At 35.6% G+C, this 14818-nt stretch overlaps 2 protein-coding genes across 3 annotated transcripts in view; one reads left to right on the plus strand and one right to left on the minus strand.

The window, feature by feature from the left end:
• Positions 1 to 14818, minus strand: part of SLC25A12 (solute carrier family 25 member 12) — a 302640-nt gene that overhangs the window by 161740 nt on the left and 126082 nt on the right. The window lies entirely within an intron of this gene.
• HAT1 (histone acetyltransferase 1) overlaps positions 1 to 14818 on the plus strand; it is a 58160-nt gene that overhangs the window by 16214 nt on the left and 27128 nt on the right. Inside the window, exons 5-8 of the mRNA XM_053596503.1 lie at positions 7533 to 7712; positions 7979 to 8100; positions 8600 to 8704; positions 9063 to 9169. Of these exons, the coding sequence (XP_053452478.1) occupies positions 7533 to 7712; positions 7979 to 8100; positions 8600 to 8704; positions 9063 to 9169 (514 nt within the window). The remainder of the gene's footprint in view (positions 1 to 7532; positions 7713 to 7978; positions 8101 to 8599; positions 8705 to 9062; positions 9170 to 14818) is intronic.

Below are 14818 nucleotides of genomic sequence, written 5' to 3' on the forward strand. Positions count from 1 at the left end.
TTGGAATTGTGTATGATATAAATTGTGTATAGCATGAAAGATAGCTGAAATAATTTCTTTTTTATTTGGGGGGGATGGAAGGGTTTTTTATTATGAATATGTTCCAACACACACAAAAATAGAGACATAAATATAATGAACCCCATACACAATCACCCAGATTCAGATATAACACTTCAATATGTGTCTCCAAAACCTATGGATATTTGCTCACATAAGCACTATGCCATTATTACACCTAAAAACATGAACAGTAATTCCTTAGTATTTTCTAATATCTATTCAACACTTAAATTTCCTTATTGGCAGGATATCTTTTATATTTGGTATTGTTAAGTCAGGATCCAAACAAAATCTTCATGTTTTATGCCTCATAAATATCTTTTAACCTAGAGAAGTTCCCATCCAACTATCTGACTCAGTTTTTATGACATTTGAAGAAACCATGTCACTTGTTCTACTGAATGTGAACAAGTGAATGACCTACACACTTGATTTTTCTGTCTGCTTCCTCATGAAGTCTTCTAACTTGTTGGTCTGTCCATAAACTAGATACAGGGGTCCTCAGACTTTTTAAACAGGGGGCCAGTTCACTGTTCCTCACACCATTGGAGGGCCGGACTATAGTTTAAAAAAAAAACTATGAACAAATTCCTATGCACACTGCACATCTTATTTTGAAGTAAAAAAACAAATACAATCACACCTCCTCATGTGGCCTGTGGGCCATAGTTTGAGGACCCCTGACTAGAAATTAGTCATAGGGCTTGATTAGTTTCAGTTCAACTTAACTTCAGAAGGAGGCTGTGTCTTTCTTATTGCATCAAATTAGTAGTTGTTAAATGTCTGATTATACCACTTCTAGAGATGATAAGTCTGATCAAGTGGTGACAGCTTGATCCTTCTCTTTTAAAGGACATTATTAAATTTTGCTTAGGCTCGGTGCACATAGCACAGTGGCTACGGTCCCAGCCACATGCACTAAGGCTGGTGGGTTTGAGCCCAGCCCCGGCCAGTCAAACAACAATGATACCTGCAACAAGAAAATAGCCTGGCGTTGTAGCAGTCGCCTGTAGTCCCAGCCACCTGGATTTCTTTTTTTTTTTTTTTTAAGAGACAGAGTCTCATTTTGTCGCCCTCGGTAGAGTGCTGTGGTGTCACAGCTCACAGCAACCTGCAGTTCCTGGGCTTATGCAATTCTCTTGCCTCAGCCTCCCAAGTAGTTGGGACAACACCCGGCTATTTTTTTGTTGTAGTTTGGCCGAGACCAGGTTTGAACCCGTCACCCTCAGTATATGGGGCCGGCACCCTACTCACTGAGCCACAGGCACTCCTTTTCCTTTTCCTTTCCTCTCACTCTGTTACCCCAGGCTGGAGTGTCATGGTGTCAGCCTAGCCATAGCAACCTCAAACTCCTGGGTTCAAGCAATCCTCTAGCCTCAGCCAACAGAGTAGCTGGGACTACACGTCCCCCCACAACGCCTGGCTAAGTTTTCTATTTTTTGAGTAGAGATGGGGTCTTGCTCTTGCTCAGGATGGTCTTGAACTCCTAAGCTCAAGAGATCCTCTCACCTCAGCCTCCCAGAGTGCTCGGATTACACATGTATGCCACTGCACTAGGCCTTATATCATTATTCAACTTTAGTGTTAAATATTTTTTGAGTACTTGGGAATTTATTTGTTCTTTTTTCTCCCACTTCCCAGCCATGTGTGAGTTGACTGACCTCGTCAGATAAATATTATATAACTGAGGGTCAGCTGTGGTGGCTCACAACTGTAATCTTAGCACTCTGGAAGGCTGAGCCAGGTGGGTTGGTTGAGGTCAGGACCAGACCAAGCAAGATCGAGACCCTGTCTCTACTAAAAATAGAAAAATTAGCTGGGAGGTGCCTGTAGTTGCAGATACTCAAGAGGTTGAGACAGGAGGATCCCTTCAGTCTAGAAGTTTGAAGTTGCTGTGAGCTAAGATGACACAACTGCACTCTACCTATGGTAACAAAGTGAGACTGTTTAAAAAAAAAGTAATTGACTTAAATATTTGTCTTATTTAATGTAGTTGTGTTTTTTGGAAATTTTTGAAATTTTGCAGATACAGAAGTGAGTCTGAGTAACACTCTAGTGGTGATTTGATGTTTAAAAAGATAATCTAGATAAGTTAGTGTTTAACACAGATTTATTAAAATAGGTTTTTTCCATAACCAAATATTTCTTAATAGATTGTTAAATTCTCCAGAACCAAGCCCAGCTAGATATCATTTAAAAGGTAGGTGATGTTTTTCCTTTAGTTGTACAAAATTCACTGAGTTTTTTTTTAATTTGTAGGTGATAGCACTGAATTGATTTCTTCCAAAGGAATTATTGACTTAGTTATTGATAAATCTTTCAAATACTATGTGCAGTGAAATAGCTGTGTATTTGCATTGATATCTAATTGTTCTATTCTTGAAAATCAGGTCCATTTAGAAGGACTGTATTGGGAGTAAGGAATCAGTCTTTTACAATGTCTTTTTGTAGGATTACTTATTTGTTTCATGGTAAAAGATATATTAAGTGTTTGAGCACAGACTTTTGTTTCCTCTTCTAACAAAGATTGGATAGCGGATGTAAGGGTAATGGGTTGACTGTTCTCAGTTTGCAGTGAATGTTCATTCCATAGTGGCTTCTGTGTTCTTGGTACTAGGGATACAATGGCAAACAGAGTCACTGCTCTCCTGGAGCTTATGTTCTAGCCAAGAGGAACAGTTCATAAACAAATAGTATATAAACAAATGAAATTCAGATAGTGTTATGAACAAACATTTTTCTGGTTTCAAAATAATAAAGCAGAGACCATCCATATTATAATCTGAGGAGAGAGCTTACTAAGCAAAAACACCAGCAAATGCAAAGGCTCTGGGTCATGGCATTAGGAAGGTTGAGAACCACTGCTTTAGAGGTTTTTTAGTATGTGGTGGCAATCACATGATGTGATTTATATTTTTAAAAGGTGGGTCTGTCTACTATGCAGAGAACACACTGGAGGGGGCAAGAGTGAAAGAAGGTAGACCAAAATATTGCAGTGTTAGAGGCAACACTGGATTTAGTTGTCAAATTGAGGATATATTTTGGAGGTAGAGCCAGTAAAGTTTGCTGTTGAATTAAGTGTGATAGATGAGGGAGAGGAATAAAGAGAACTGCATTGCCTAAGCAATAGTGGTAGTATTAATGAGGTAGGGAAGACTGAAGAAGTGGTTTATTTATTTTATTTATTTTTAAGAAATAGGTTTAAATGAAGAAAGATATAAAATTTGTTTTGGATGTGTTAGTTTGAGACTATTATAAAATATATTTGAGTTTTTGCAGATCTTACTACATAGCATACTGCTGACCATAGCTGTTCAGGAGCCATTACAAATTTGCTTAGAAGTTAATTTCTTACAAGAAATTTGCCATTACATTAATCTTTCATCACCCATTCTTTTTCTTTTCCAAGCTGATTTCTCCAGTTGCCCCTAAAATTCCTTAGTCATAATTAAGATGTCTTGAAAAGCTTTCCATTTGCCATCGTTTTTAAAGGCAACATAATTCTTAATTTTACAGTACAGTAAACTTGATTATGCAGACACTGATTTGTTCATCTTAGGGTTGTCCTTGACCTTTGCATTTATCAATATCTCCTGCCCTCTTTTGCACTAACATTACTGCTTTTTAGTGAAGGTATGTGTAACTAAGATTGTTCAGTCTTGCTAATCGCTAGCATTTCTGGGAAATGATTGGTAGAGAAAGTTGAAATACATGTGAATTTCACTTGTCATTTTATCCTTGTCTCCCACTAATGTGGATTGAATTTAAGAGCAGATTTTATTTATTTATTTATTTATTTTTGGAGTCTTTAGCCCCTTTATAGGAAAATCCTACATACTTAGAAAAATTAAAACTTGAAGAAATAAAAAAAAATCTTACACATATGTTTTGCTGCTTGAACTTAACAAGATAATACTGTCAATATAGAATTTTAAAACTTTTTATGATAATGCATGAAAAAGTATTACCCATCGAGAACATTGTCATAATTATTAAAAAAAAAAAAAGTATAATGAAATATTTCTCGAAACAATAAACCTAACATGACCTTTGTTTTTACTGGTGAAAAAGTTCACACTTCTAATTTCTTTTGTTTGTTTCTGTAGCATATTTTAGGTATTTAAGAACTATAGATAATGTTAAGTCTGTGTGCCACTTTAGCCAAGCAAAGAACAGCATGTACCACTTGCTTAACAGGCCTTTAATTACAACCTTAAAAATAACTCACTATAGACAAATTTAGACTAATGGTGCTGCTTAAGATAAAAAATACTAGAGGGATTACTGGGTTTTCAAATAAATACAAGTGTAAACATCTGTATTATAATAGATTGCCAGTTATTCTTAGGCATATTGCTTTAAGCAATAATAAAGAAAAGCAAAAATTGCTCCATAGTAACACCACATGTAATACAATGTAGAATATCAGAACATGAAATGACCATAGTGAGAGAGTATACAATATAAAAACATTTCATCATAACCCAGCTGCCGTAAGACCTAACTGGAGTAGTTACTTATACATTTTTTTTTTAAGAAATTGCCAAATGTTAGGAAACGTGTAAGAGATGTCTTGGTTAAGTACATCAGGTTGTATTTTGGATTCTTGGTTTGTCTATTCAACTTAATTTATCTTTTTTTAAACTATATTTCTATATTATTTTAATTGAAATTTAGAACAATGTTCTTAAAGGTAGGGAATTTTTCAGTGATCTTCAGAAATAGAATCGAAGCTTATAGCCATAAACATGAGAACTAAAAAGTTTCAGTTTATTTTTAGCTCTATATTCAATTCAAAAGGATTAAAGTTTTTCTCTTGTAATGATTTTATCTGACCTGTGATTCAGTATGAAACATGAATATTTTGAATTTGCTGAACAAAAGTATATATTTTAGAAAAGAGTCCAGATTTCTAAGATATGGTGTTTAGAGGGTTTTTTCTCAGAATTCAATTAATAGAGAAATGCAGACGTTTTCTTTTTAGTGAAGCAAAGTTCTGAATTCTAGGTTTGGAGAGTTATTTGGTTTTAAGTTATGTGTTGTATGTAAATATATCAGATACATTTATATGTATAAAATTTACAAGAATATTTTTATATATTCATATATATAAATTCTTGGCTATTAAACTTAGTTTTTTGTCCCCTGTGAAAATTCTTTTATTTATTTATTTTATTAAATCATAGCTGTGCACATTAATGCAATCATGGGGCACCATACACTGGTTTTATATACCATTTGACACATTTTCATCACACTGGTTAACATACCGTTCCTAGCATTTTCTTCGTTACTGTGTTAAGACATTTATATTCTGCATTTAGTAAGTTTCACATGTACCCTTGTAAGATGCACCTTAGGTATGTTCCCACCAATTCCCTGTGAAATTCTTAAAGTAACATGTAAACTTACCTAAAGCAAGATATTTGATTTGAAAATATTTATTATAATAAATAGGTATCTTGAAGGCTGAAAGTTAAATACTAACTCTTTCAACTTTGTCGAGCTCAATCTTTTCACGAGAATTTCTTTTTGAAATTTACAGTTCTTAGAAATCTTTCAGTAAATTTGAAGTAAGATGTATAGTGATTTTATTATGTTTTGTAATGCCTTGTTGAGAAGGCAGGACATAAGGAAAATTTTTAAAAGTTAAAATTGTATGTGTTGTGAATTTTTTGAAATGATTCTTTTAAACTGATAGATTGTAAGTCTCTTTATTTAAAAGTAGTTTTTCTAGACTTTTAAAATCTGAACTAAAGTCATGGTATACTACCTTTACACATCACTACTTTGGATTTTAATTGCCACACAACAGAGCTATTACAATTCCTCATTGTAACAATTTCCTCATGTAATTATTCAAATTGTACGGATTCTGTAAAATATACATAAGATGGCTTCTTCACATTAGATAGCATTTTCAAGGAAGCATATTTATCAAATAGTACTTTAAAAATAAGTTTGTCAAATTCAGTTTATTTGATCTTGAGGATGAGTGAGTTGCAGGGACTAATGTACACATTAGAAATAAACTGTTGGGCAAAATGCTGAAGAACTATATTTTAAATAATAGCTGCTTTTTTAATAGCTATAAACAAATTATATTTAAATGTTGGTGGTTCCAGAGCATTGAAAATAAAACTTGTTTGTGATAAACTCCATCCTTGGTTCTCCATCCTAAAATGTAACTGAATTATAATAAAGTGCTATTCATCTGCAGGTGCATTGCTTCTACTTAGTTAAAAGATGGTTGAAAGGACAGGAATTAGTAGCATGTTGTATTAGCCTTTTGTAGTGTATTTTGTCCTAAGCATCTTAATTTCCCTGTTTTGAATGCTAAGTAGCAAGGGTCTTGGTTTAGAACTAATACCCATCATGCATGTAAACGGTATGAAAGAGCTGCTTAGTAAGTTAACACAAAGTGTTCTTGTGTCAGTCCTTGTGGAAATAGATACAATACAAACATTACAGCTGAACTCACGGCAAACTCCATTAAGTAAAAACCTGGCCTCATTGTTCAGGAAAAAGTTTGAATAGAATGCAAGCTCATTTTGTTGAATGTAATGTCAGGCTTTTAGGGACTGTATTGAGGGATAAGGTTTTGTTAAGTTGAGACCAATTCATTAAGTTTTATTGCCTGGTGAGAAGCAGTAATACTTTATTGTAAGACTTCATCAAATATTCATGGTTAAAGAGAAGTAGTAAATGTATTCAATCAAGTGGTCTTTTGCGGTTTTGAAAAGGATTATGAAGTCTGCTCAGCTGATAGTTTTTAACATTCATAGAAGTTGTTTAACAAGGGTAATTTTAATCTCTGAGTTTAATTTTGTTGTCCAGGCTTGTCTCATTTTTACCATCACAAATCCAGGTCTGTAAAAATTTTGTCACAATATAAGGATGAGTGGATAACATGTCCATTAATATAATTTATGTATTTCCTAAGTGAGTATATTTATTACCATGTTAGTTTGGGGTTTGGTATATAAGGGAATTATAACCTGTCTATTTGTCATTGTGAGATTGCCATTCATTTGGTCAGACTCTAGCCTTACCTCACTACTGATCTTTTCATGTCTTAAATAATATAATCTCTTTGACACATATAAAATAATATATCCTTTTGTTTCGCCTGGTTCAGATTTTCCTGAAGGGATATAGTTAGCATTTGCTACATGATGTTAAAAATTTCAAAGCATTCTTGCACTTGATAATAGGCTAATTGCCTCTTCTTATTTTTGTATTATATTTATGCTCATTTCAATTTTATGTGACACTAGTTTATGGACATGAAACTCATCTTTTATCAGTTAGTTCACTGTCTCTTTACTTCTTTAGTTTCATTTTGAACTGAAGTTTTGTCATTTTTGTTGGTTTTGTCCATTTCAAAGCAATTGAGCCAAAATTGCTCAAAACTGCCAAAAGTAAAATTTGTTATTAATGTTTATGTCCTTATTATCATCCATTCCTAGGCAGATGATGTTGAGGGCAAAATTAGACAAATCATTCCACCTGGATTTTGCACAAACACGAATGATTTTCTTTCTTTGCTGGAAAAGGAAGTTGATTTCAAGCCATTTGGAACCTTACTTCATACATACTCAGTTCTCAGTCCAACTGGAGGAGAAAACTTTACCTTTCAGATATATAAGGTAAGGATAAATCTAAATATTTCTTGAATAAAGTTAATCTATTTGCCTGAAAACGATATGCAATTTTGTTATTTCCAGTGATCTAACTTCAGGGGAAAAGGTTTTATCTTCATTAAAAGCAAAGCTGTATTTTGTATGTGTGTGTCTCTGTATACATCTTAATCTGAGACTTTTAAACACTTTCCCACAGGATAGTTTTGTGTTCTGCAGACTTTCGCTTACCTCTCTGATGAGTTTCACCTGACTTTTCCTGGCTTTTTCCCTAGGCTGACATGACATGTAGAGGCTTTCGAGAATATCATGAAAGGCTTCAGACCTTTTTGATGTGGTTTATTGAAACTGCTAGCTTTATTGACGTGGATGATGAAAGATGGCACTACTTTCTAGTGTAAGTACAGTTCTAAAGCAACAGTAGACCTTATTACCTCCACAAAGCCAGCATTTTAATTGTGGCAGCCCAATTATTGGGACAATATAATGATATTTTTCCCAGGAAAGAAAAAGTATTGTTTATGAGGCTTGAGTTTTCCTTCATTATGCTTTAGGAGACCTTGAGAATAGAGCTGAATTAAATGCTGTGTCCGTTAGAGTCTTGAATGTAGGCTTAAACAGTAAAATGAGCTTTGCCTGTGTTTTCTTCTACTTGCCACCTATTCATCTTTATAATAGGCAAGTGCACTGAAGTGATGTAAAGAGGTCTGATTTATCCAAGTTGCTGCACACCAATTAAGTGAATTGTACATTCAGAACATAGCAGGTGTACCCATTGGGCCCTCACAGAGTAGCTTGCTGACACTGAAAATTCAGTCAGAGAATGGAAAAGAAAATGGACACTGCATGGGAGCGCGACTGTAATTGACCTGCTTGGCTTTCTGTTTTATCTGCAGATTTGAGAAGTATAATAAGGATGGAGCTACGCTCTTTGCGACCGTAGGCTACATGACAGTCTATAATTACTATGTGTACCCAGACAAAACCCGGCCACGTGTAAGGTAATTGGCAGTATAACACGTGCCTTGTCTTTTATTTCAGAAGAAGGAACTGCTAAAGTTTCCAATACTTGTTATAATAGTGTTGATTTGTTTAAAAAAATCACCATTATTCATTGGCCACGTACTGATTTATTTCATTGTTCCCTTTGAAACAGTGTGGAAGATTAAACCAGTTTTGAGTATCTCAATAATTTTTGGAAGGTTGATTGAAAAGAAAAACCACACAAATTTAAAAACGTTCGGAATACTACAGCAATTTGCAGTTTTTAATATGATATTTGTGATATTTTAATTTTAAAATAATGTTTTGATTTTTATTTTGTGATATTTTAATTTTAAAATAATGTCTTTACTGTAGTCAGATGCTGATATTGACCCCATTTCAAGGTCAAGGCCATGGTGCTCAACTTCTTGAAACAGTTCATAGATACTACATGTCATCTCCTTTGGTTCTTGATATTACAGGTATGTAAAATTTGATTTGTTACTGAAAGAGCCTTTCTAAAAATATCTTTACTGATTGATTTTGTTTCTGTCAGAAATCACTATTCTATTTTAGACAGCAGCATGCTTCTAGAGTCTTTTCAGAACTATCTAAATTTGACTTAGGCTCCATTTTAGATCATAAAATGGATTGGGATGGATTATATGGGATTAGATTTTATCTATAATTATAAAGTACTTAATGGAACAAAATGAAGATTTGAATATACATGGAGAAATCTTCGTCAGGCATAAATAATGTTGCAAGTATGTTATAACTTGTTCAGTTTATTTGGCAAATGCTTAGCATTATTTAGAGGCTGCACATGGTTTAATTTTCATGTAGGGGCAGAGTATTCTAACCTTATTAAGGAAAAAAGTCAAGGTGAACTTTTGAATAGAATATACATTTCCGAAAGTGTACGTGCCTTTACAGCAGTGGTAGAGAAGGTGAAATCTAGGCTTTTTTGTTTTGGAAATGTCTTTCAGTATGGATTAGCCATAGAAGTAGTATTATGAATAGAATGCTTGGGAGAAGGAAAGCAGCTCAGTTCTACTTTGTAAAAGGAGAAGGCATCATTAGATAAGAGTATCTGATGTTAACATGGGAACTACCAAAGAACAAAGTGGCCCAAGGAACTTTTGCGTTGTTACTTTTTTCCATGAGTGACTTTCAGATTTGTTGCTCATAAAGTTGCTAATTAAACTGAAAGTTACTCTTTTTGTCCACAGAAAATATTTTTTCCAGATATTTACTTCCAAATTAGGACTAAAATTTATTTATGTTTGAGTTTGAATACATCTTTGTTTTTCAAACTTTAATATTTAATGTACTAAAATGTTAACGTTTAAAAAAATGCTATTTAGGAATTTTATTTTGTCGATTTACTTAAAGACACTGAGAAGAAAAGAACAATACTGGATGTGGGACTAGCAAGCATATAAATAGGCTAAGAGGTATATTATCAGTTTTTTCCTTTTTCATATAGTATAGTGGTCTAAGGTAAATAAAATTAAAGTTGTTCCAGAACAGTGAGTCGATCCTATAAATTAATAAGCTGGAGGGAAAGCATGTTGTTTTTAAAAGGTTGTACCACATTTATAGAGTTAAATTATCTTTTCATCTGGCTGTCCTATTGTTAAATAGGTTGGAAACTTGAGAGATAAGAAGTAATTACTAAACTTAGTTTACATCAAAAATTATAAATTGTTTTAAGTGACACCTTCAGTAGCTTAGTGACTTGTAAAATTATAGAAACCTAATGTAAACTGTATTAACTTTTTTTAGCTGAGCAGAAAATTGTTTAGCTTTAATTTACTTGGTGCTACACGAAGGGACATTTTTGGTGATTTTAATCCGGAGTTCACATAAGTAGTCTTTGTCTACTCTAGTGGGTAATGTGCCAGCAGGGGTTGTTTCTCTGAAGCCTCTTAACCACTTTCTTCTGTCTACTCCAACCAATAATGTCCTTGATACTTAGCACCAATTAGCAGATAAAGAATTTTATTTCTTAAATCTCAGTGAAGAGTCATCAGTAATGGTAGCCTTTATTCATTTCTGTTATTCATTAGAAACTGAAGTTTCTGAAGAGAAAAGGCTAAACATGCTAAAGGACTTCTGAATTTGACAACTGGGTATCGGCCTTTATTTTCAGCATTAACATTTTTCAGCATTATAAAATACTAAAAATGGCCTATTAGCTGTTCTCTCATTAAGATATTTCTCCTAGATTTCCATACCCAGTCCTTAAAAAAAAAACTTACAGAATTTTCTACTCTTCAGTCATTTTAGTTGCCTATTTCTCCATTATTTTGTATACTTTTTGACTTTGTGGATTTTTAGCAGGCTCTGGATCTCCCTTTTCAATCCATTTTCTTTATGTTGAGCTGGCTTTTTGCTTACTTGATATATAGCCAGTTATAGTAAGAACTGAAATTTACCATGCATGGTCTAGCTAATATCTTCCTTCTAATGGATAGATGTTTGTGGTGTTATTGTACTCTTTTTTTTTTTTTTTTGAGACAGAGTCTCACCATGTTGCCCTCGGTTGAGTGCTGTGGTGTCACAGCTCACAGCAACCTCAAACTCTTGGGCTTAAGCGATTCTCCTGCCCCAGCCTTTCCCAAGCAGCTGGGACCACAGGCAGCTGCCACAACGCCTAGCCACTTTTTGGTTGCAGTTGTCATTGCAACTGTTGTTTAGCATGCCTGAGCCAGGCTTGAACCTGCCAGCCATGGTGTATGTGGCCAGTGCCCCAATCCCTGAGCTACGGGCGCCAAGCCTGTACTTATTTATTTTTTAACACAAAATTTTAAGGAAAATACTAACAGACAATTTCTTTCTTCTTCTTCTTCTTCTTCTTTTTTTTTCAGACAGAGGGCTTAAGCAATTCTCTTCCCTCAGCCTCCCAAGTAGCTGGGACTACAGGCACCCGCCACAACACCTGGCTATTTTTTGGTTATAGTTATCATTGTTGTTTGGCAGGCCCTGGCTGGATTCAAACCCGCCAGCTCTGGTGTATGTGGCTGGCGCCTTAGCTACTTAAGCTACAGGTGCTGAGCCCAATTTCTTATATTATGTATCATTTTCCTTTTTATGATGTCAGTCTCCTTAAGATTTGAGTGGTTCTCAATTGTGTAACTTTATAAATTCAATCAATGATTGTTTCCTCTGGAATTCTCAAGTGTTACATTTGACAGTAAAAATTCACTCACGCCTATAATCCTAGCACTCCAGGAGGCTGAGAGGAGTGTATCACCTGAGTTCTGGTGTTTGAGACCAGCCTGAGCAGGAATGATACACTGTTCTCTACTAAAAAGTCAAAACCTAGCAGGACATAGTGGTGCATGCCTGGAGTCCCAGCTACTTGGGAGGCTGAGGCAAGAGGATTGCTAAAACCCAAGGGTTTGAGGTTGCTGTGAGTTGTGATGCCATGGCACTCTACTCAGGGCACAGAGTGCAACTCTGTCGCAAATTAAAAAAAAAAAAAAATTGACTCTAGGTGGGTTAAAATATATGGGGGCTATCTAGAAAGTACCTAGCCATTGTTAATACTATTTGCTTTTTTTCATATTACATGGCTTGATACTTTCTGGACTGCCCTTGTATATTAGTAGTATTATCTATCACTATATTAAGTGATAATTATATTTGTCCTTTAAATATCTCTTATTGTTTTGGGATGTGTTATATAGCTTTTTAGAATATTATATGTGAATTTTTATACTTAAGTGATTTATGCTGTCACCTCATTTCTCTTCTTTAGAATATGATTTTTCTATTTCTAATGTAGCTCATTAATGTGGAGAGGCTTTAAAAAAATGATAAGGGGGACAGGCTCAGTGACTCACACCTATAATCCTTGCACTTTGGTAGGTTGAGGCAGGAGGATAGTTTGAGGTTAGGTATTGGAGACCAGCCTGAGCAACATGGTAAGACCCCATCTCTATAGAAAGTAGAAGAATTAAGTATGTGTGTAGGTGGTGCAATCCCAACTAGTTGGGAGACCGAGCCAGAAGGATCATTGAGCCCAGGAGTTCGAGTTTGCAGTGAACGATCATGGCATTACTGTCCTCATGCTTGGGCAACAGAGTGAGGACTCCCTGTCCCTCCCCCCTAAAATGATAAAGGAGCACTTACGTTGTTACGTAATGTATTTAATTTGGAAAATACTCATAGTTTGATCCTGCATGTCACTAGGTTTATATTTAAGCAAATTCCATCTTAAAATGTATTTGGCTTGACGGTTGCAGCACAGTGGTTACAGCACCAGCCACATGCACCAAAGCTAGCAGGTTCAAGCCCGGCCTAGGCCAGCTAAACAACAATGACAACTGCAACAAAAAAGTAGCTGGGCATTGTGGCAGACGCTTGTAGGTCCAGCTACTTGGGAGGCTGAGGCCAAGAGTCACTTAAGCCCAAAAGTTTGAGGTTGCTGTAAGCTATGATGTCACAACACTCTATTAAGGGTAACATAGTGAGACTCTATCTCAAAAAAAAAAAAAAAAAAAATGCATTGCTTATCTTTGCAAAAGCATAGAAGTAAACCAACTAAAGATGCCACAAATTATCAAGTGCCATAATTTTGTGTCTTTTTCAGGCTAATACTTTTTAAAGCTTAAAGATTAGTGACTCGGCCCTTATATTAAGTTGCAAATAAAATATTATTAGTTTATAATGGCTTATTTAAAACTGGAAATTTTGTTCATGCTTTCTTGATTTCTGAACATTTTAGGTAAGAATGTGGCATGAGTTTTTGGATTTTCTAAACAGTAATTTATTTTCTTAATATTTTTTTCACACTTTTCTGAGGGTGTATAAGCTACTTAGTATTTCACTCATTTAGAACATAAGGGGATTGATAAAAAGATTTCACTCATAGTAAATTTTATTTTATTTTATTTTTATTTTTTATTTTTTCTGAGACAGAGTCTCACTGTGTCGCCCTCTGTAGTGTGCTGTGTTGTCACAGTCCACAGCAACCTCAAACTTTTGGGCTTAAGAGATTCTCTTGCCTCAGCCTCCCAAGTAGCTAGGACTACAGGTGCCCACCACAATGCCTGGCTGTTTTTTAGTTGTAGTCATCATTGTTGTTTGGCAGGCCTGGGCTGTGTTCGAACCCACCAGCTCTGGTGTATGTGGCTGGCACCACAGCTGCTGAGCTACAGGCACTGAGCCCACTCATAGTAAGTTTTATTTTCCATTAATAAAAGCAATACAGTTCCTTTTTCTAAGCTAGTTGAGAAAGAGGTGGATTTAGGAAAACTGGTGTTAGATACTAGCCTGTGCCTCATCTATTAGTACTTTTTTTTTTGAGACAGAGTCTCAATTTGTCACCCTCGGTAGAGTACTGTGGTATCGTAGCCCACAGGAACTTCAAACGCTTGGGCTCAAGTGGTTCTCTTGTCTCAGCCTCCCGAGTACGTTGGACTACAGGTGCCCCACACAATGCCCGGCTGTTTTTTTAGAGATGGGGTCTCACACTTGCTCACGCTGGTCTCAAACCTGTGAGCTCAGGCAATCCACCTGCCTCAGCTTCTCAAGTGCTGGAATTACAGGCGTGACCCCCGGCACCCGGCATCTATAAGTACTTTAAAAAAACGCCTTTTTTTTTTTTTTTTTTTTTTTGTAGAGACAGAGTCTCACTTTATGGCCCTCGGTAGAGTGCCGTGGCCTCACACAGCTCACAGCAACCTCCAACTCCTGGGCTTAAGCGATTCTCTTGCCTCAGCCTCCCGAGTAGCTGGGACTACAGGCACCCGCCACAACGCACGGCTATTTTTTGGTTGCAGTTTGGCCGGGGCCGGGTTGGAACCCGTCACCCTCGGTATATGGGGCCGGCGCCTTATGGACTGAGCCACAGGCACCGCCCTAAAAAAATGCTTCTAAAGAGATGCTTCATGAGAGTTTGTCACTTAGTAGAGTTTTAAATTAATACCATTTTATTAAGGTATAATTTCTATACCATAAAATTCATCCATTTCAAGCGTACAGTTAAGTGATTTTTAGTGAATCTGCAGTTGTTACCACAGTCCTATTTTAGAACATTTTCATCACTGTGAAATCCTTTTTGTCCATTTGTAATCACTCACCATCCCCACACTCTGTCTCCATTGAGCTCTTTGAACCAT

This window comes from Nycticebus coucang, chromosome 7 (assembly GCF_027406575.1).
Source record: "Nycticebus coucang isolate mNycCou1 chromosome 7, mNycCou1.pri, whole genome shotgun sequence".
Classification (NCBI taxonomy): domain Eukaryota; kingdom Metazoa; phylum Chordata; class Mammalia; order Primates; family Lorisidae; genus Nycticebus; species Nycticebus coucang.